General features: G+C 39.8%; 1 protein-coding gene across 1 annotated transcript in view; it reads left to right on the plus strand.

The window, feature by feature from the left end:
- The window catches only part of CENPF (centromere protein F), a 74,187-nt gene extending 62,650 nt beyond the window's left edge, over positions 1-11,537 (plus strand). The window contains exons 19-20 of the mRNA XM_036755539.1: positions 1,442-1,632; positions 10,893-11,537. Of these exons, the coding sequence (XP_036611434.1) occupies positions 1,442-1,632; positions 10,893-11,090 (389 nt within the window). The 3' untranslated portion in view covers positions 11,091-11,537. The remainder of the gene's footprint in view (positions 1-1,441; positions 1,633-10,892) is intronic.
- The last annotated feature ends 12,317 nt before the right edge of the window (positions 11,538-23,854 follow it).

The raw sequence follows: 23,854 nt of genomic DNA on the forward strand, positions 1-23,854 counted from the left end.
ATATTGAGGATACAAAGACAAAAGTGACAGTTCCTATCCTTAAGGAGCATACAGTTTACAATAGGCAGGTGATTTGGGAGTAGGGGCCCACCATCAGCTATCTGGGAGCAGGAAGAAGTTCATGGCACTTGAAGACTTGAAGGAAAAAGGCCTTCTGATAGATGGCAGTGATAGAACGCATTCCAGGCACAGGTTATAAGGACTGAGAAAGAAGGCCAGTTTGGCTGTTGTCTGTGATATACTTACAGGCCTTAACCTTTTTTTTTTGAGATTCAGCTTAAGCACCACCTTCTGAAACAATGACTTTTTAATTCCAACTCCCCCCAACTTCTAGTGCCCCTTTCCCCACTAACTACCTTGTATTTAACTTTGTATTTACTCTGAATATTGTTATCGTGTGTGCATGTGTGTGTGTGTGTGTGTGTGTTCACACATATATTGGCATTCCAATTAATATATAAGCTCCTTGAAAAGAGAATATTTCATTCCTTGTGTTTGTATCCCTAGTGTATAGCACAGGTGCTTGTTAAATGTTTTTTCATTGATTTATGTGTATATTGTTCTGGTTTTGCTTTCTTCACTCTGTGTTACTTCATACAAAGCTCTCTAATATTTCTTCATATTCCATTGATCCTTTTAAAAATTATTCATTGATTCTTGATAGCAGGATCATATTTTATTACATTGACGTGCCACAATTTGTTCAGCCTTTCCATGATGGATGGGCGGCACCCACCTTGTTTCCAGCTTTTTGGTACCACAAAATGTGCTGCTTTGAATATTTTGCTTTATGTAGTACTACCTTTCTATTATTCACCTCCTTTAGGTTTATGCTCAGTGGGGTGTGTTAGGTCAAAGGTTACCAATCTGTTGTTTAGTTGGAGGTAGTCAGTGATATAATCACTGGGGGCCACTTGAGTTTGTGGCTTTTGTTTATCTTCTACCCACAAATAACAGGTTCTACTCTTCCTCCTCTTTTTCTCCTACTTCCATTTTTTTCCTTTCTTCCTTGGCTGTACCTTAACCTAAAGCATGGCATTGTCTCTGAGGTTAATAAAGGAATACAGCAATTGGTATTGCAGAATTGATAGTGACTCAGTTGGTGATTTTTACCTCATTGCTTGTCAGAATCTTCATGTACACATGCATGTGAATGTGAGTATGCACACACACATATATTTCCCTCTAATCTTTTTAATCCTTGTGAAGGAAAATCTTAATTGAGGAATTCTAAGAAAAGTCCCTCTTATAGATCAAAATGCTTATGCTGTGTTCTATGGCCAGTGTGAAATGTTCATGAAAATTACCTTTTTCTAAAATCTAAACTTTACTTACTTCCTGAGGATGAATATTTTTTGCAACTGTAGGTTAGAATAACCATTACTATTTCTGCCTCATCAAAGCCAGCCATATTTTAAAAACAAACAAACTTGTGTCACAGGATTTGCTGATATCCCCACTGGAAAAACAAGCCCTTATGTCCTTCGGAGAACGACCCTGGCCACAAGGGCCAGCCCCCGTCTTGCTGCACAAAAGTTATCACCACCTGCTCTGAATCTGCAGAAGGGACAGTCAGAAAATCTTGCTAAGACCTCCTCCAAACCAACAGCTGGGGGCAGCAAATCACAAAAGGTAACTAACTGCTGTGCACCGTGATCTCATCTGAAATCCTAGGAAATTCGTGTATATTATTTAGAGGATGTGGTCCAACAAAATTCCTGTGCTTATTGGTTTTTAATGTCTTACCTTTCCTATGGTATGGTGTAAATAAATCGGTAAAGATAAGCCCAATGAAAATGCCTAAGGCAAAGCATTGCAATGTACAGATAAATCTTTGACCATATAGGATCCTGCGGTGTTATATGTAAATAGTTAATAAGAAATAGCATTACCTCAAACTTCCAAAGGAGATGGTGAGAAAAGATTTTTAAGTTAATAACGAAGACTTTGGGGCAGCTAGGTGGTGCAGTGGTTAGAGCACTGGGCCTTGAGTCAAGAAGACGTGAGTTCAAATCTAGCCTCAGACACTTACCAGTTGGACAAATCAGTTAACCAACCTTCTTTGCCTTAGTTTCCTCATCTGTAAAATGAGCTGGAGAAGGAAATGGCAGAGCCCCCCAGTGTCTTTGCCAAGAAAACCCCAAGCAGGGTCATGAGGAGTTGGATAGAACTTAAAACAGCTGAACAGCAATGAGGGCTTGGAGGTGGTATCCTTTCCCTTTGCTCCCAGACACTGACAGTTTGCTCATTCTAGGCTGTTTTTACTTCAGTATTTTTCGGTACTCTGAACACTGAGCCCTGATTAGGAGGAAATAGTGATGGTTCTTATCGAGGTGCCTGCAGAGGGCTATGAACATTGGAATTCTAGCAGAAAAAAAACATATTCTAGAATGGTAAAGGTATTAAGCGTAGTCCATGTTTTTCATGTTCACAAATTAGTATATTTTTTCATGTGGCCTTTGAATTGTTGTGTTAAGTCAGAGCAGGAAGTGAAGTCTTCACCAGAGTTGCTCCGCACTGTTCCGCTCGGCTCCCATGGGTGGCACCGTTGTTTGTTGTGCTTATGTCAGTCAAGGGTTGACTATGTGTCTCTTTATACCCAAGATGGCGTTGTGGTTCTTCTGTGTGTGGTGACAATTTGCATAATGCTTTAAGACATAACAACAGAGAAAATCTTGAAAGGAAGGTCGTGGAAGTGGTGTTATTCCCATTTTATTGATGAGGAAACTATGGCTCCTAGAGCTTAAGTGTCTTGCCCAGCGACACAGCTAGTAAATATCTGAGATGTAACTTGAACCGAGGCTTCCACATTCCACTGTCCACACACTTTCCTCAAGGCCACGATGCCATCCATATACATATGTAAATGTAACTAAAAGAACCTGTGCCTGCTCTTCAGGCAAATCATATAACTTATTCTCTATAAGAAACACTTGTGCCATTAATAACTCCTGGTCTCATGTTATTAAGAGGAGCTTTTTTTTTTGCTTTAGTTTTTTTTTTAATCAGCAAATAACAATCATTTATTTTCTTTCACCCACCCCATCCTCCAAATTGAGAAAAAAAGGAACTCTTCATAATAAATATGTACTGTTAAGCAAAGCAAATTCCCACATTTCCATTGTCCATAAATGTGTATCATTGGGCATCTTTAATTCTCTTTCAGGTGGTGAGCAACATAGATAATTATTTCTTTGAAATTATAATTGGTTATTGCACTTTTCTTTATAGCGTTGTATAAATTATTCTTCTAGTTAACTACCTTTACTTGACATCAATTTCCTATAGGGACTGATTTCTCTGAACACAGTGTTTTCATTATTTCTATTTTTTTATTTAATTCAGTTTTCAGTTTTGAATTCTTTCCCTATTTCTTCCCACTCTCCCACCACCTAAGAAGACAAGAAAACTACACTCATTAAAAATACGTATAGTCATGCAAAGCAAATTCCCACATTAGTCACGTCCAGAATTTAAAAAAAAAAAGGATGCTTTATTTTGAATTCTGAGCCCATCAGCTCTCTAAAGTTGAATAGCCTCTTTCATCTTGAGTCCATAAGAACTGTGATTGTTCCTCGTGTTGATCCAAGTTCTTGGTCTTTCAAAACTAACTATCTTTATAATGTTGTTATTGTATAAATTGTTTTATTATTTCTGCTTATTTAACTTTGCATTAACTCATACCATTCTTCCTTGAGTTTTTTGAAACTATCCCCTTTATTATTTCTAACTGCACAATAATACTCCATTACATTCATATACGAAAATATATTCTGCCTTTTCCCAATTAATGGGCATTCCTTTTGTTTTCATTTCTTTGCCTCTGCAAAAAGAGGTGATAGCACTTTATAAACAACAAATCCCCGGAATAGTTGCTATGTCCTCACTCCCCTCTCCAGATTTACCAAGGATCTCTAAACTGTCAAATCCAGTGGTCAGTTTTTCAATTCTGATTTATTCTTGACCTTTTTCTGCTGCATTTGACACTGTTGATTGCCTTCTCTGCCTGGATAATTTTGTCTCCCTAGGTTTTAGTGACACTGCTCTTTCCTGATTCTGCCCGCTATCTGCCTCACCACTTCTCAGTTTCCTTTGCTGATTCCTCATTAGTGTCATGATCACTAACCATGATGTTCCCTAAGACTGTCATGGGCCTTCTTTTCTCTTCACTCTCTTTTTCATGTGCTGATCTTATCCACTCCCATGAGTGCAGTTTTATCATGTTCTGCAGATGATTCTCAGGTCTGCATATGCACCTCTTAATCTCTCTCTAGTATCACCACTGCCTTGTGAAGATCTCAATTTAGATGCCCTGTCAGTATATCAGATTTAATAGGTCCAAAACAGAACTTCCCTGTTTTTTCTCCAAACCTGTTTTTTTCCTCTGTTTCTCTATTACTGTCAAGCATGTCATCATACCCAAGATTCACAAACTTGGTATTATCCTTGACTTCCTTGTTCTTGCTCCATACATTCAATCAATTGCCAATCTTGTCATTTCGGTCTCCAGATATATCTCTTCTCTCTACTTACAGCCATCATTTTAACCCTAATTTAACCCTCCTCACTTTACATCTGGACAATTAGAATAGCCTTCTAATTGTTCTCCCTTATTTTAAGTCTCACCCCAGTCCATCCTTCATTCAGCTGCCAAGGTGATTTTTCTGGAGTAACTAGGTAGTGCAGTAGGTAGAATACTGAACTTGGAATTAGGAAGACTTAAGTTTGAATCCTGCCTCAGAGGTTTAATAGTTATACAACCAGTGCAAGTCACTTAAATGTCTATTTGATGATCCTCTGTTTCCTCATTTTACAAATGAGAATAATTAACAGCACCTACCTCCAAGGGTTGTTGTGAAGATCAAATTGAAACCATTTTGCAAACTTTGAAGTGCTATATAAAGGTCAGCTATTATTATTATAATGGAGGTTCACTCTGAGCTCCAGTGGCGTTTTACCTCTAGATTCAGATAGCATCTACCTTTGGCATTCAAAGCTCTTCATAATGTGGCCTTTTCTTACACTACCAGTTTTCTTACAATTTACTCCCCTCCATGTTATCTCATCCACCGACACTGGCTTAGGTGCACAATCTTGCTATTCACCCAAGCTCGTGACTTAGGTGTCATCTTTAACTCCTCCTTCTCTCACCTCTTAAATCTAGTCCTTTGCCTAGTTATAGTCTACCTTTGTAACATCTCTGGTGTATGACCCCTCAGAGGCTGCCTCCACCCTGGCGCTAGCCTTTGTCACCTCATCCTTTGATGATTGTGAGAGCCTGCTCATCGGTCTCCTTGTTTTCTGTCTCCCCAGTCTATTCCGTCTTCCACTCAGTTGTCAAAGTGATCTTCCTAAAAGTCTGATCATGCCACTCCCCTAACTCAATACACTTGAATGTTTCCCTGTCACCTCCAGGATAAACTATAACATCTTTTGAAGCTTTTCATAACCTAGCGCCTTCCTACCTTTCCAGTCTTTCTACTCTCCTCTTCATACTATAGAATGCGGTGACAGTGGCCTCTTTGCTGTTCCTGGCACAAGATACTCCATCTATCGACTGGTCATTTTCAATGACTGTCCCCATGCCTTGGATGCTCTTCCTCTTCATTTCAGTCTTCTAGCTTCCCTGCCTTCTTTCACACCTCTGCTTAAATATTGCCTTCTGTAAGAAGCCTTTCCTGGTGCCCCTTTAAAGCCAGTGTCTTCTCACTCAATTATCTAGTTTATCCCATTTATATCTTACTTGAACATAGTTGCTGGCAAGTTTCTCCCCCATTGGAGAGTAAGCTTCTTGAGGACAAGTAATTTCTTTGTATACCTAACACAGTGCATGGCACATTGTAGACACTTAATAAATGCTCATTGACTTGACTACAATCCCTGATTCCTTCAAGACCTATCTCACTTTCACCTTCTGCAGGAGACCTTTCCCGATCATCTCTGCACTAATACCTTCCCTTCTCAGGTCAACTATCTTAACTGTATATTTACCTTATATGTTCCTGGTTATTTTCATGTCTCTCTGCCCATCCCACACTCCCATGTCTGTTATGTAAGCTTCTTCTTCTTCTTCTTTTTTTTTTTTTGGAGAGGGGAAGGCAGGGCAATTGGGGTTAAGTGACTTGCCCAAGGTCACACAACTAGTAAGTGTGTCAAGTGTCTGAGGCCAGAATTGAACTCAGGTCCAGACCCCAGGGCTGATGCTCTGCTCACTGTGCCACCTAGCTGCCCCTGTTATGCAAACTTCTTGAGACCAGGTATTTACTGTTTATTGTCCTCTTTTTAGCCCTAGTACTCTGCTAGTACTTTGAAAGTCCATATTTTGCCTTGGAGCATGATACTCAGTTTTGCTGGGTAGGTGACTCTAGGTTTTAATCCTAGCTCCATTGACCTCCGGAATATTGTATTCCAAGCCCTTTGATCTCTTAACGTAGAAGCTGCCAGATCTTGGGTTATTCTGATTGGGTTTCCACAATACTCAAATTGTTTCTTTCTGGCTTCTTGCAGTATTTTCTCCTTGACCTGGGAGCTCTGGAATTTGGTGACAATATTCCTAGGAGTTTTCTTTTTGGGATCTTTTTCAGGAGGCGATTGATGGATTCTTTCAATTTCTATTTTGCCCTGTAGCTCTAGAATATCAGGGCAGTTCTCCTTGATAATTTCTTGAAAGATGATATCGAGGCTCTTTTTTTGATCATGGCTTTCAGGTAGTCCAATAATTTTTAAATTATCTCTCCTGGATCTATTTTCCAGGTCAATGAGATATTTGACATTGTCTTCCATTTTTTTCATTCCTTTGGTTCTGTTTTATAATATCTTGATTTCTCATAAAGTCACTAGCTTCCACTTGCGCCAGTCTAATTTTTAAAGTAGTATTTTCTTCAGTGGTCTTTTGGACCTCCTTTTCCATTTGGCTAATTGTGCCTTTCAAGGCATTCTTCTCCTCATTGGCTTTTTGGAGCTCTTTTGCCATTTGAGTTAGTCTATTTTCTAAGATGTTGTTTTCTTCAGTGTATTTTTCAGTATTTTTTTGGGTCTCCTTTAGCAAGTCATTGACTTGTTTTTCATGGTTTTCTCTCATCCTTCTCATTTCTCTTCCCAATTTTTCCTCTACTTCTCTAACTTGCTTTTCCAAATCCTTTTTGAGCTCTTCCATGGCCTGGGACCAGTTCATGTTTTTCTTGGAGGCTTTTGGTGTAGGCTCTTGTACTTTCTTAACTTCTTTAGGCTGTATGTTTTGGTCTTCTTTGTCACCAAAGAAAGAATCCAAAGTCTGAGACTGAATCTGGGTGAGTTTTCGCTGTCTGGCCATATTCCCAACCAACTAACTTGACCCTTGAGTTTTTCAGTGGGGTATGACTGCTTGTAGACTAACGAATTCTATGTTCCACGTTTGGGGGGGAGGTGCCAGCTCTGCCACACCAGCACTGCTCCTTCCCCAAGAACCCCCAACCTGGACTGGACTTAGATCTTCAGCAGGCTGTGCACTCCTGCTCTGATCTGCCACTTAATTCCTCCCACTGGTTGGGCCTCTGGCCAGAAGCAACAGCAGCTGTAGCTGCCCCACATCTGCTGCCCTAGGGGCGGTGGCAGATGGCCCAATGGTGAACTCCTTCCACTCCCGCAGCTTTTCCCACTAACCTTCTCCGCTGTGTTTGGTGTTTGTGGGTTTAGAAGTCTGGTAACTGCTGCAGCTCACTGATTCAGGGCGCTAGGGCCTGCTGCGCCCGGCTCCTGGTCTGATTGGTCCCTGCCGCTCATGCTGGGCTCTGCTCCGCTCCGCTCCCAGCTCCGTGTGGGATAGATCTCACCCAGAGACCATCCAGGCTGTCCTGGAGCCCTGCTTCCCTCTGCTGTTTTGTGGGTTCTGCAGTTCTAGAATTGGTTCAGAGCCATTTTTTATAGGTTTTTGGAGGGACTCGGCGGGGAGCTCACGCTAGTCCCTGCTTTCCAGCCGCCATCTTGGCTCCGCCCTTCCCCCTCCCCCCCCTCCTCCCCAGTACTTTGCACAATTATTGGTATGTTGTAAGCCCTTAATATAAATGTTTGTTGTTGACCAGCTACTCCAAGCTAATATCAAGTTGTCACTTGGGTTTGTTACTAATTTTTCTCATAATATTGTATGTGTATGTATACATCTGTATGTACATGTATATATCTGTGGATGAGTGTACATATCAGATATAGCAAAGCCTGTGAAAAATGGCCGTATGGTATTTTTCTATTTTCATGTGTGTCATCATAGACTTGATGGCAAAGTTAATTTGAATGTGGCTTCTAGGATTAGCTGTCTAAGAAAAAAAAGGTTTGCACACTAGGGGGCCTTCATTTCATTTCATATTATTTTCTTTTTCAACTGTCCAAGAATTAATAACTGGTTGCAACGGATTTACTGCTGAGTGAGTTAGATGGGTAGAGATCATTTGGTTTGTGTTTTTGTATCCTCAGTGCTTGGCCTTACTAGGCATTTTATTTTTGTTTATTTAGTAAATTTTGTTGAGCTGAATTGAATTGAAAATTTGAAATGGAAAATGCAAATAATAAGGCATCCTTTTGGAAGTAGACTTTTAGAAAATGCCTCGATCAGACTCAAATTTGCTTTTAGCTTTAGCTCCTACCTAGTCATTTTTTTTGGAGGGGGGAAAGGGGAAGGCAGGGCAGTTGGGGTTAAGTGACTTGCCCAGGGTCATACAGCTAGTAAGTGTTTCAAATGTCTAAGGCCAGATTTGAACTCAAGTCCTCCTGACTCCAGGGCCAGTGCTCTACTCACTGAGCCACCTGTTTGCTCCCCGTACCTAGTCATTTTAAAAGATGTTGTTGAAAGCTTGCGTCTGACAGTGGGATGTACAACAAAGTTTAAAAATACATCAGTATCTATTCTTTAAATATCTATCAAAGTATACTGATAGTTTAGAAATTGGCTGTTCTTGGCTTCTTGTTTAATTTTTGTAACTAACTTGGTGAATGAGAGAATTGATCAGATCAAATTAATTAAGAAGTGAAATACTGAGTTTGTGGTATGAGCCGATAAGCCCAGCAGCTCTCAGATGCTCAAGGATGGGCTGTGTCTTTTCAGTTCAAGTTCAGCAGTTTATTCTCAATCACCTTCCCTAGTAATAAATACTCATACGAATCTAATGAATGTGTTTCTATAGTTTTCTCTTACAATAAAACTGTACAGTCCTGACCCATTGTTGGCCTTGAGTTGGGTTTAAGTTGTTTCTTTCCCTTAACCTGGGGAAAACAGGTTTGTATTATACCATCTATACACACTACAGCCTGTCTCCCATTGTGATGAGTAAAGTGTTTTTAAGTTGAATTTGAAAAAAGTCTAGTAAAGCTAATTGACCATTATTGGGAACCAAACCTAAAATGCAAGCTTTAATCAGTTGCAGACCATAATTTCCTAAATTGGACATGATTCAAGATTATCGAAGTCCCCCTAAATGTAGCCAGGATTTGGCTGTGTGGCTGGCTAGGGCTGCTCTCAATGTAGTGTTGGTGATCTGCTTTACGTATGGTGAGCCCTGAGATTGTGTTGCATTTGTTGAGTGGTGATCGGCATCCCTTATTTGATGTTTATTGCTGCTGTTGTTTTTAATAGTCATTTCTGAATATGATCCCTCTCCCCCCTCTCCCTGTCTGGCTGTCCCTTTCTACAAAGCATAAAACAGCTCAGAAACATCAACCAATTGCATATCATTTTTTATTTCTTGTGTCTCACATCTAAAATGAAATGAGGGAGGGATTTTTTCCATTTCTTCTCACGGGCCAATAGTATTAAGTGTTTATTTTTAAATCGTTCTTTCAGTTAATATTGTTGTAGTCATTTAGGTAAATTTAAATTTGTATCATTTCATATAAGTCTTACCATTCTTCTTTAAGGTATGATTTAGTAGAATTCCTTTTCTTTTTATTGTACATGAACTACATAGTTTACATCCTGCCTGTTTTCAAAATTGGTTGCAGTTGTACAGCAGAGGAAGATTTTTAAATTATTTGATTTGTCATAATCTGTGTTTGTAAATCGTAGTTCATCAGTAACCTACTATGTTCAAAGCAGATAGGCTAGGGAGTAGCCTTTTCCATTTGCCTTCAACTTCAGTCATGTATAGCTTTTATTTATGATCCTTTTATTCCTTTTTCTTTCTCATCATAAGATCCATAAATAGCCCTAATTCTTCCCATCTAATACCTCTATCCCTCTCATCTATTCAACAATTCTTTTCAACTCTCAGCTTTTGTATTAGACTAGGAATTCCGTGAGGGCAGACACATGTCTATACTCTAGCTTGCAAACCTAACAAAATATAAGCATGTTAAGTGTTTGAATTAAATTTTAAGAAGCTAGTTCTAACTTAGTACATCAGGGAGAAGTTCTGTTCCTGAAAATTGCCATCAGACAGCTGTCTCTCTGTCAGTGTTTAATCAAATATCTTAATAAGCAGTAAATGAAGAACATTATATATTTCTTTACTTTGTCTAATACTTTAAAAATATGTGCTTTGAGGTCAGGTAGCATGTCTTTTGTATATTCTTTGTAAATCACTGAAAAGAATTATTAAGAGTTGAGTTTAACTATATTATCATCAGCATCAGATAATAGAAACAACAATGGATTGGGAATGAAGCATTCTGAGTGGCATATACTGACTTGCAGAGAAAGGCAGGATTTAAACTCGGGTGAAGTCATTTGACTTGCAAGTTCTCATTACTATGCTGCCTTCCTCCATTATGCCATACTTTTCTCCTAATTTCTTCCCTGATAAATAAACAACACATACAGTTTCTATATAGAAAGCATCTGACAGTTTAAAGTTGTTTGTTGTGATGCTTTGTTCTTAATTTTGCCTTAAAACCACTTCATTATAACAGATATGTTTCTGTTGTAGGCAAAAGATGTCCATCAGCACCACGTGGAATCACTCGTGACAGTCACGGAACCTACCACAAGATCTCCTCTTTCTGCAAATAATCCTTCAAAAAGAGCTTCTACTGACCTCCCTAAAGACAGTATGAGAACGAAGCATTCCCCAAGCAAACACACTGTACCAGAACAAAACCAAGAAGAAAATTGTAGAGTTCAATAAGTTCTAAAAGGTTTCAGTGTATCAGTGCTATACAAGCTAACAAACATTTTTTAAAAACCCTCCCATAGAAGTTTCTCTTTAGTCATTCTTGCAATTGTTGAGCTCTGTGTGTGTGTGTTTAGATGGGAAATGTTAGAACAAGAATGGCTGTCTTGCCTTTGTATGTCATTCTCGTTCTGCCATGTACAGTAATGTAAATAGTCCTGTATAAAGTTACGTGGGAAAAGTTGTAAAATATTTCAATTATATGTTATATTCATTAAAATGACTAATAATACCAAAAATGTATATTGTAGTTTTAGCCTATATCAGGAGACATATGAGAGATTTCGAGGAGGGAATTGTAGTGAGCCATATGTCCTCTTGAACAAATAAAAAGAAAACCATGTATTTTAGCAGTAAGTAAAAGATATGTATAGTTTGTTTATAGTAAAATTATGATTTTGAAGTGTCTATAGCTAACATAAATGATTAAAAATTAAAAAAAAATGTATTACTTGTGGAATTCTGTTGACTCCTGGTGTGGGTAATGGAGAAATGTGAGTGTGTGCGAAAATGCTTAGAAATCCTGTTGTTATTCAGATAATAGGTATAATGATTACATAAAGTTCAACCCCTAACAAAAAACCCCAAATTGGTTTTTATTAAGATAAGTATTAAGATGAGTGGTTGACATTGTCAAAGGCCAACAGAGAAGGCAGGAAGGATAAGGATTGAGAGAAGACCATTAGATTTTGTATTTAATCAATCAATAAACATTTCCTGAAGTGCCTACTATGAGTCAGGCACTACTAGGGACTGGGAAATATGAAGAGAGGCAAAGATAGTACTTTTCTTTAAGGCGCTCAGAATCTAATGGGGGAAGACGAGCAAACAAATATGTACAAGCAGGCTATGTACAGGATAAATACAAAGGCACCAGAATTAAGAGGGATTGAGAAAGGCTTCCTGTAGAAGATGAGATTTTAGTTTGGACTTGAAGGAAGCCTGGAGGAGGAGATGGGGATGGAGAGCATTTCAGGCATGGGGGGACAGCGAGTGAAAATGCCTGGAGCTATGAGGTATCTTGTTCATGGAACAGCAAGAAGGCTGGCATTACTGGATCAAAGATGCAAGGGGTGAAGGGATCATTGGTAATTTCAGAAAGAGTAGTTCCACGTGGATGATGTAGTTGGAAGCCAGACTGCAGAGATTTAAGGGAGTGAGGAAAGGAAGTAAAGGCATCAATAGCTTTCTTTAGATTAGGTAGGAAGAGCGAAGAGATAAAGTATAACAGGGATGGAGAGATCAAGTTAGGACTTTGGAAGGATGGAGGAAGAGATGGGCATGTTTGTAGGCAGGAGGGAAGTAGATTGAAGAAAAGAGGGCAGATGATAAGAGGTGGAAATCAGCTGGAGGAGAAAGGATGGAAGGGGATTGCTAGTTTACCTTGGCAGGATATAAGGTCTCTTTATGAGAAACAGGTGAAGGAGGTAGTGGTAGAAGGCATTTAGAAAATACAGGATGAAGAGGGGACTCTTGACTAATGACCAATATTTTTTCAACAAAATATGAGGCAAGGTTCTCAGGTGAGAGGGTAAGGATCAGGGGATTCATGGGAGTCTTGAGGGAAGAAAAGGTGTGGAAAAGCTACTGGTGAGTGATTCAACTGCAGGTTTGTGGAAGGATTGCCTTGACAGTGCCCAGTTGAGATTATGGAACACATTTGTAGGTGGTCCAGTCAGCACAGTTTCATGATTTTCCCCAGCTTTATTTAGCAGTGTGTATAGGAGCAATGATGGGAGTAATACAAGATAATACAAGTAATACAATAAGATAAAGGGGCAAAGAATTCAGGAGAAGACAGTATAGAAATTGAACTGCTTCACCAGAATCAAGATGGGGAAGGGAGTAGAGTGCAGTTAACATAGGGGTGGTGACCTGGGAGAGAACTGAAGGGTAGAGGGATTGAAGGTCATAGTAAGGACAAAATAGGTTTGGGAGTTGCAAGGCAGAAGAAGTGGAATGGATGATAGATTATGATCAGATAAAGAAATTTCAAAGTTCATGAACATGGAAGTGATATGTTTGTGGGTGATGCAAAGATGATTATGACCACTTCTGTGTAGCTGAGGTGGGGTAGAGGTCATGGGAAAAGAAGTTGAGGAACTGGGAGATTAGGATATTTGATGGAATATCGGTATGTATATTGAAACCCCCCAGTCTGAAGGCAGGAGTTGGAGAGGAGGGAAAGATGGTGAGCAAGCACATTGAGGGAGGAAGGAGGATCTCCTGAAGATTGGTAGACGACAACCATCAGAATCTTAATTGGGTTATAAACGTGGATTATATGAATCTCGAAGTGAAGTTAGCGTGGTAGAGGGAGAACCTAGAAGTGGCAAGGGTGAACAAGTAGTCCATTCCTTCCAGCATGACCAGAGATTTGGAGGGTATGAATCAATATGCAAAAGCTACTGGAAAGCCAGGAAAACTCGAGGATTTCTTGTAAGTCTAAGGTGAAACATAAAGTTTTAAGATGAAATCTCATTTGTTACCTATGGAGCAGTCAGGCATTCCTGAAAGCACTGTAGAAGAGGCATGTAGCTTTAGAGTGAGACCTTAGAAGGTTTGGGTTGGGGGAGATAGGAATAAAAGAACAGTCAAAGTTGGGTGCCAAGAACTGAGGTCTTATCAATGGCAGCTGGGGGTTCAGAATCACAGAGATGAATGGAGGGAATGATGAGGTGGGAGTATATATTCATCATCAAGGAATAAGTCCTATTGGATTAATTTGTATTTATAACATTGTCTATTTTGGTTCAGTCTGGGGCTGGAGTTGTCCCTGAGTAACTGGAAGCTATGTGTAGCTGGAAATGGGCAGAGGGGGTTGCCTGGTTATAGGCAACTTGCCTGCTGTGCAGGCTGAGCATCCAAAGAGAGTGCTTAGAGCCTGCAGCATGTTAGGTAAGCTGGCTTCTGTAGAGCTCAGGCAGCCAGAGAGTGTCAATCTCTGCTAGGCAAGCTGGAAAAAAAAATTTGGATATCGAAATTGATATATACATATAAAAAATATATCCCTATATGTATAGATAGATGGTCAATGATAGCTAGATAGATTACATTCATATCTATGTCCTATCATCTATCTATCCATCTGTCTGTCTGTCTGTCTGTCGATGAAGTGAACCTCAAAGGAGAGAGTCACTAAAAATGAGGAATAACATAGTCTTACTCCCCTTTCTGGCTGTGTGTGTATGTGTGTGTGTGTGTGTGTGTGTGTGTAAGAGGACTGGGATGTCAGGCTTGAGAGGAGATAAATCCAGTACTTTAAGGGGTGGGTGGCCAGTGTTTTCTGAGGAGATCCTGGCTTTCATCATTGCAAGGAAGAATGAAAAGAAAAGAGTAAGTATAAAGGACAGTTAACCCATATGCAGATAGAGGGTTATATGGAGCATAGTGGAAGGGGAGAGTAGGGTGGAATAACAACCAGGGAGGGATAGAATTGACTTGAATAGGTTTGAGAGTCATTAATGGTGAACAGAGATAGAAACTTTAGCATAGGCTGCCCAAGACTCAAGTCCAATTCCAAATGGAGCCATTGGGCGATAAACTGTTATGTGGTTCCCAGTAGCAATAATAATGTTGGTTTGGCTATTATTCACTAAAAAAAAAAGGGCAGATGGGAAGATTGGTGTGCTAAGTTATGGTGTGAGGACTGGATGGGATAAGGCTGAATCTGGGGCTAGTTATGGAGGGTTGGGATGTGGTTTGATTTATTCACCCACTGAAAGTGACATACTAGTTTCTCTGTTTTTTTATAACCCAAGGTCAACATCTGATCAAGGGTATGTGGAACAGTAGAGATATATGGTTCCAGAGAGGGAAGGCCATCAAATTCATTTGACCCATTATCAGTATAGTGGATGGAAGAATCCACTTTATACTTACTAGTAGTGAGTTTTTAAGGTTCTGAAATACTTGGATCTTGTCTTGGGAATGGCACCGAAAGGGAAGTCAGGCAAATCATTTGTTGCTTCTTTGAGAAACAATGAAGACTGAAAATGTCTCTCATTGTCATTCTTTCCAAGAATTGTTCATAATATTACTTAAATATTTAAATACCCTTTGGATGGCCCCAAAACTTAATCCTTTCTTCTCACTTCTCAAATTGCCAAATCTGAAAAAAGCAAATCAAACTTTTGTTAAGGATTCATTGACTATCCACTGTAGGCAGAACATTATATGAATTGGCACTGCAGAAGGATGGATGATAAAGGAAAAAAAAACACAATCCTGCCTTAAAGGATTTTATAGTCTAGTGAAGGAGACAAAAAACTTATTCATGAAATGTTTTCAGATTTCAAATGTATTGGCAAAACCAAATTGGTCATAAGAAATTAGTTACAAAATGTAATACAGTGCATGCTGAGGGAACCATCAGTAAGTCCCTTTACAGTTGTATCCCCAGCACTTAGCACAGTGCCTGGTACATAGTAGGTGCTTAATAAATGTTTATTGACTGACTCGCATTTGAACTCTCTCTTGAAGGATGGAGGAACTCTCTCTTGAGGATGGAGGAAGGCTTTCTAGGAGGATTAAAGATGCAAAGGTCGGTATGGGGTAATCAGGAAACAGTAACTTTGGCTGAAGTGTAGGGTGGGTGGAGGGAAATCAATAAGTTTAGAAAGTGGTAGATTGAAGAAAGATTATGGAGGACCTTGAATGTTAGGTTAACTCTGAATTTTATTCAGTAGGCAATAGGAAACCAGAGAATCTTTTTGAATAGGCAAGTAACATGATCAGAGATGTGTTTTATGAAGATGGATCTGGCAGTGGGTATAAAGTATGGCTTGGATGCAGGACAGACTGGAAAAGATGGGGTGAGATAAATTAGGAGTCTGTTACAATGTAGGTGAGAACCAGAGGATCCGGAGTAAAGTGGTGAAAGTGGGGATGGAAAGGGTGGGATAAATGGGAGCAGATTTTACCACTGAATGGATTTGGTGGATTGGGAGGAGGAGAAAACAAAGATGTCTGAATTTCTAAGATTTTTCCCTATCTAGAAGACCATTTCATCTATTATCTGCTTGGCTAAATCCCATTATTCCTTAAAGAGGTGGATCAGCTCCTACCTTCACCATGATACCTTTCCAACTACCCCAGATTGGTTCTTCAGTCATGTCCAACTTTTTGTGACCCCATTTGGGGTTTTCTTGGCAAAAATACTGCAGTGATGTGCCATTTCCTTATCCAGCTCATTTTATAGATGAAGAAACTGGGGTAAACAGGGTTAAAATGACTTACCTAAGGTCACAGCTAGTAACTGTCTGAGGCCTGATTTGAACTCAGATTTTCCTGACTTCAGTTTTAGCACTGGATCCACTGTGCCATCTTGCTGCCCAGACCTTAATGATAACTTAAATTTAAAAGCTAGATTACTATTCATTTGTACCCCTCATTTCCCCTAATATATACTGTCTCCTATCTTTTTATGTACATGTTATGCATATTTTATCTTTTTATATATATTTTCTATCCAAGTAGATTCTAAGCCTATAAGGGCAGGAGTTTTGTGTCATTCATCTTTGTGTGTCCTATATAAGCTGCTAAATTAAAGCTTGTCCAAAGCTGCGCTGCAGTGCTCCACACCCAACCTGGCATGACAGACCCTGCTGACCTTCTAAGTTGTTCCTGGTGTCTGTGGGCTGTGAGGTCCAAAAACTGCCACAGCTGCCAGCAATTCAGTCCCCCCAGGGCCTGCTCCATGTTCACTGGGGCCCTGTCTGTGCTGGACTGAGCTCTTCCTTCAGCTTAGCGCGACAGACCTAGCCTGCTGACCTTGTAAGTTGTCTTGGGCTGGAAATTTGTTCTGCTTCTCTAGAATTTGTTTAGAGTCATTTTTAAAAGGTATTTGGAGGGGTTTGGATGAGAGCTCTGGTGAGTCCCTGCCTTTACTCCACCATCTTGACCCGTTGTCATTTTTAATGTTTAGTATCGAGACAGGGAAGAACACATGGAAAAAGAAATAACTCTATAGAGGTAGGTTATAGAATGTAAATATTAGAACTGAAAGGGACCTTAGAGACCATGGAATCCAGGGCTTCGTAGCATTTTTTGTGTTTTGGAGCCCTTGGAAGACTGGTGATAGCCTATGGATTTCTCCCAAAATAATGTATTTAATGCGTCAAATAAAATGCACAACGTTACTAAGGAAACCAACAATATTGAAATACAAATATAATTTTTTCCCCATTCAAACTCAAAGACCTTCTTAAATCTATCCAAGGATGCCTAAGGAGTTTATGGACTTGAGGTTAGGACCCTCTGATTTATTCCAATCCCTTCATTTTTACACATAAGAACACCCAGTATCAGAGAGAGAAGTGACTTTTTTTTCAATCATACAGCTAGATAGTGGAAGCACCAACGTTAGAACTCAGGTTTCCTGACGTCTAGCCCATCGATCTTTTTAATATACTAATACATAAAATATGCCCTGAGGCATAATTGGGGCAAAAGGAGTGATCAGGTGGGTTGATGAGGGAAAGACTTTAGGAAGGAGGTGTTTTCTTTTCTTTTAATTTTATTTATACTTTTTGTTTTGACATTGCTTGGATTTCCACATATATCCTATCCCCTCCCCTTTCCTCTCCTCTTGAGAGAGCCATGTTTGGTAATGAATAAAAGAGAGAAAAAAGCAGTTCAGCAAAAACTAACATGTCAGTAATGTCTGTCAACATAGAAAACGTTCCTTTCCCATAATCGCCCATCTTTGCAAACAAGGGAAGGAAACACATTTTCTTTTCTCAGAACAAGAGGACCAAGCTTGATAGATAATGTTAACAAGCAATATTCAGTTTCCTTTTATTTCCCATTTCTGTTGTTCAGGTCACTGTATATATTATATTCTTGGCTCTGTTTGTTTTACTTTGCATTAGTTCATACATATTCTCGTACTTCTTTGAATTCATTATATTGTTTTCTACACTGATGTAATTAATATTCCATTACATTCATGTAGCACAACTCGTTTAACCTTTCCCCAGTTGTTGGATAGTTAACTTCATTTTCAGTTCTTTGCTATGTCAAAAAAAGTGCTTCTATACTATTGTGCTATAAGAAATGACAAACAGTATGGTTGCAGAAAAACCTGGAAGACGTATATGAACTGATGCAAAGTGAAGTGAGAAGAACCAGGAGAACATTATACACAGTAAAAGCAATATTGTACAGTGATAAACCTTGGATGACTTTGCTTTTCTCAGCATTAAAATGATCCAAGACAATTCCAAAATACTTATGATGGAAAATGCTATCCACCTCCAGAGAAAGAAGTGATGGAGTCAGAATGCAGATCAAAGCATACTTTAAAAAAACACTTTATTTTTCTTGGTTGGTTTTTTTGGGAGGTGGGATATCTGTGTTTTCTTACACAACATGGCTAATATGGAAATATGTTTTGCATGACTACACATGTGTAGTCTAATATCAAAATGCTTGTGCAAGGAAGGGGGAGGGGAGACATTTTGAAATTCAAAACTTAAAGAAATGAATGTTAGAAATTGTTATTACATATAATTGGAAAAATAAAAAAAATTAAGTGCTTCTGTAAATGTTTTGGTGTAAATGGGATTCCCCTCAACCCCCATCTTTGACTTCTTTGGGCCATATCTCTGGTAGCAAGATCAAGGAAAAGGGTATGTTTTTTTTAAAATCTAATTTATTTAATATGTTTAGTTTTCAGCATTGATTTTCACAAGAGTTTGAATTACAGATTTTCTCCCCATTTCTACCCTCCCCCCCACTCCAAGATGGCATATATTCTGATTGCCCAGTTCCCCAGTCAGCCCTCCCTTCTGTCACCCCACTCCCCTCCCGTCCCCTTTTCCCTTCCTTTCTTGTAGGGCAAGATAAATTTCTATGCCCCATTGCTTGTGTATCTTATTTTCTAGCTGCATGCAAAAACTTTTTTTTTGTTTTTGAACAGCTATTTTTAAGACTTTGAGTTCCAAATTCTCTCCCCTCTTCTCTTCCCACCCACCCTCCCTAAGAAGTCCAGCAATTCAACATAGGCCACACGCATATCATTATGTATAACCCTTCAACAATACTCATGCTGTGAAAGACTAATTATATTTTGCTCCTTCCTAACCTATCCTCCTTTATCCAATTTTCTCCCTTGACCCTGTCCCCTTTTGAAAGTGTTTGTTTTTGATTACCTCCTCCCCCATCTGCCCTCCCTTCTGTTACCCCCCCCCCCTTTTTATCTTCTTCCTCCTTCTTTCCTGTGGGGTAAGATACCCAATTGAGTGTGTATGGTATTCCCTCCTCAGGTCAAATCTGATGAGAGCAAGATTCACTCATTCGCCCTCACCTGACTTCTCTTCTTTTCCTACAGAACTGCTTTTTCTTGCCACTTTTATGCGAGATAATTTACCCCATTCTATCTCTCCCTTTCTCCCTCTCTCAATATATTCCTCTCTCATCCCTTAATTTGATTTTATTTCTTTTAGATATCATCCCTTCATCTTTCATCTTCAACTCACCCTGTGCCCTCTCTCTCTCTCTCTCTCTCTCTCTATATATATATATATATATACATATACACATACATATACACACATATACTTATATATATATATACATATACACACACATACATATATATATATATATATATATATATATATATATATATATATGCATATTCCCTTCAGCTACCCTAATACTGAGGTCTCATGAATCATACACATCATCTTTCCATGTAGGAATGTAAACAAAACAGTTCAACTTTAGTAAGTCCCTTGCAATTTCTGTTTCTTGATTACCTTTTCATGCTTCTCTTGATTCTTGTGTTTGAAAGTCAAATTTTCTATTCAGCTCTGGTCTTTTCCCTGAGAAAGCTTGAAAGTCCTCTATTTTATTGAAAATCCATATTTTGCCTTAGAGCATGATACTCAGTTTTGCTGGGTAGGTGATTCTTGGTTTTAATCTTAGCTCCATTGACCTCCGGAATATCGTATTCCAAGCCCTTCGATCTCTTAATGTAGAAGCTGCGAGATCTTGGGTTATTCTGTTTGGGTTTCCACAATACTCAAATTGTTTCTTTCTGGCTACTTGCAGTATTTTCTCCTTGATCTGGGAGCTCTGGAATTTGGCAACAATATTCCTAGGAGTTTTCTTTTTGGGATCTATTTGAGCAGGTGATCGGTGGATTCTTTCAATTTCTATTTTGCCCTGTGGCTCTAGAATATCAGGGCAGTTCTCCTTGATAGTTTCTTGAAAGATGATATCTAGGCTCTTTTTTTGTTCATGGCTTTCAGGTAGTCCAGTAATTTTAAAATTATCTCTCCTGGATCTATTTTCCAGGTCAATGGTTTTTCTAATGAGATATTTGACATTGTCTTCCACTTTTTCATTCCTTTAGTTCTGTTTTATAATATCTTGATTTCTCATCAAGTCACTAGCTTCCACTTGCTCCAATCTCATTTTTCAGGTAGCATTTTCTTCAGTGGTCTTTTGGACCTCCTTTTCCATTTGGCTAATTCTGCTTTTCAAGGCATTCTTCTCCTCATTGGCTTTTTGGAGCTCTTTTGCCATTTGAGTTAGTCTATTTTTTAAGGTGTTGTTTTCTTCAGTACATTTTTCAATATTTTTTTGGGTCTCCTTTAGCAAGTCATTGACTTGTTTTTTGTGGTTTTCTTGCATCCTTCTCATTTCTCTTCCCAATTTTTCCTCTACTTCTCTAACTTGCTTTTCCAAATCCTTTTTGAGCTCTTCTTTGGCCTGAGACCAGTTCATGTTCTTCTCGGAGGCTTCTGTTGTAAGCTTTTTGACTTTGTTGACCTCTTCTGGCTGTACGTTTTGATCTTCTTTGTCATCAAAGAAAGATTCCAAAGTCTGAGACTGAATCTGAGTGCGTTTTCACTGCCTGGTCATGTTCCCAGCCAACTTACTTGACCCTTGAGTTTTTCGGCGGGGTATGACTGCTTGTAAAGAGTACTATACTCCAAGCTTGGGGGGATGCGCTGTTGACCAGCACTCCTCCTTCCCCAAGAATCCCCAACCCGGACTGGACTTAGATCTTCAGCAGGCTCTGCACTCCTGCTCTAATCTGCCACTTAATTCCTCCCACCAGGTGCGCCTTGGGCCAGAAGCAACTGCAACTGTAGTTCTGTAGCTGCCCCACCTCTGCTGCCCCCCGGGGTGGTGGCTGAACCGAGAACTCTATCACCCTGTCCCCAGCAGCTTTTCCCACTAACCTTCTCTGTTGTCTTTGGTGCTTGTGGGTTGAGAAGTCTGGTAACTGCTGCAGCTCACTGATTCAGGGCGCTAGGGCCTGCTCTGCCTGGCTCCTGGTCTGGTTGGTCCACGTGGCCCATGCTGGACTCTGCTCTGCTCCGCTCTGCTCCCAGCTCTGTGCGCTAAAGACCTCACCCAGCAACCATCCAGGCTGTCCTGAGCTGGAGCCCTGCTTCCCTCTGCTATTTTGTGGGTTCTTCATTTCTCGAATTGGTTCAGAGCCATTAGGTTTTTGAAGGGACTTGACAGGGAGCTCACACTAGTCCCTGCTTTCCAGCCGCCATCTTGACTAAAGAGATCGGGTATGATTGTTTTAATCACTTTCTTGGCATAATTCTGGAATTATGTATTTCAGAATGGCTGGATTAATTCACAGCAAGTTTTAAAAGGAGGGGCGTTTTCATTTGGCAGAGAGTCATAGAACAAAAGCCTTCCTCCTAGTTTTTACCCCTTGGTCAAAACCCACTGTTCTTGTCTGAGATTAGGAAAGATGGTAGTGATGCTCACAGGGTCTGAACAGGAACCTTGGCAACAAACAATAGTTATCTTGACTTGGTGTCTCAGCCAAGGGACTGAATGGGTTTGGCACCCCAGCAGGGCATTCTCTTAATTGGCACTAAAAGAAACAAAATGTCAGATAGGACCACCTGAAATCTCTAGGATCAGTAAATAGGTGACTGAAGTCTGTTTTCTTCAGCACCTGCCCTCCTTCCACCTGCACCTATGTGACCTCCCCCATCCCCAAAGAGAAGCTCAGGGTTGGGGGCTGTAGTGCCAAACAAAACAGTTGATTACACAGTTATTCTTGGAGAAAGACTCACCAAATGCATTTCTCAGAGAGCAGCTATGAGGTTCCAGGTGGAGATCATCAGGTATTCAATCTCAGCCCAGTTCTTGCTGGGCAAAATGTGTGACTGAAGGTGAGATCCAGCTGAGCCCTAGAGAAGAGTGGTGAAGCTCTACACAAAGCAAAGTATGGGAGAATTAGAGGCATTACCCAGATAATTTCAGGAAAAACTAGCCATGGCTTCAGTTTAAGTGAAAGTAGGTTAGAGTATAAATTATTTGAAATGACCCTTAATTCTCAGACATGAATTAGTGAAAATATGGTTGGAGTAGGAAAAATCCTTATTTCTGAGGATGGTAAACTTTTTACTGCAGAGAAAATCACATTTCTACTACTCTAAAGGACAGTTCAGGTCTTTGGTCTGGATTTTGTTGTGGAAATCTTTTTTGATATACAAGGATTTTCATTGTAATGGTTACTATTTTAATAGCATTTAACCAAACTTTAAAAACTAATTTTGAAATGTAAGTTAGTTTTCAGTTTCTCATTAGCCAGAATATGATGTCCTTTTTCCGATTTGTTCATATAAGGTGTTAATCCAGAGATTTCACTAGTCAATTTGACAAATTTATGGGGGTCAGGATTTTTGAAAGCATCTTTCTATGGAGGATATGAACATATACACTTGAACTTTGTTGAGAGGACTAAAGAAATCTAAATTTCAATGAGTGGTTTCACCCCAAAGTTGAATTGGTTAGCTTAGAGCTCCACCTTGGTTCAGCTGGAGAATGGGTTTCACTGATGGGGGGGCTGTTTCAAGATGAATGAGGTGAATTAGGCTCAGGTGCTGGGAAGGTAGACTTTTATGGGAGGAGCCACACCTTTGTGCTGGCCTATAAAATGGGCTCAGGTAAGAGTTAAGCTTTTTTTCTTTTCTTCTGTAGAGATCTTGCAAATATAACTGGTTTTGTTGGGGTTTCCCATATCTAATCTCAACCACAGGTGCTGTCAATGACAACTTTCAAGAGGCAAGTGGCAGAGGCAGGTGTGTAAATGACCACGTGGCCTGAACAATGAGTTCTTGAACCTCAGATTCCTGAGGGAGTTCCTGAGGGATAGCTCTCTGAGTCTCAAGTCTGAGAGTCCTGGAATCTGACCTTCTAGCTAGAGAAGGGGGAGGGAGCCAGATTTCCTGGGTACTGTCAGGCTCAGGGCTTGCCTTGTGTGTAACCCTGATTTTGAGAGTTTGGGCATCTGTCTATTGAGAGAAGAGGAATTTCCTGAGTAGTGTGCCTCTTGGAGAGAGAGGAATATCGTCCACATTGGCTGTTATAGTTTGAAGGAGAATCCTCCAAGGGACTACAGCCAAAATATTCAGGCAAACGACTTGGACTTTGTGCTCTACTATTATGGTGAGTTATTTGGACCACGTGGGTCTGATGGGAAGGGGACTGCCTTTATAGCAACCCTCAGAAAGTGGTGGTGGTGATGGTGGGGTGAGAAAAATTATTCATTAGAATATCGTTAGGGCCTGATCTGCAGCCCTAGGTATATTTTTTCCAGAGAGTCTAAGCAATAGAAAGTGTTCTGAGTCTTGGTGAAATATTGAACGGTGCCCTTCCAGTTGAGGGTCCAGACCATTGTGTGGTGATGAACCTGGAGTTTCTGTTGTTCATTCCTTTCAATTGCATCTGAC

Source organism: Trichosurus vulpecula, chromosome 4 (assembly GCF_011100635.1).
Source record: "Trichosurus vulpecula isolate mTriVul1 chromosome 4, mTriVul1.pri, whole genome shotgun sequence".
NCBI classification, from domain to species: domain Eukaryota; kingdom Metazoa; phylum Chordata; class Mammalia; order Diprotodontia; family Phalangeridae; genus Trichosurus; species Trichosurus vulpecula.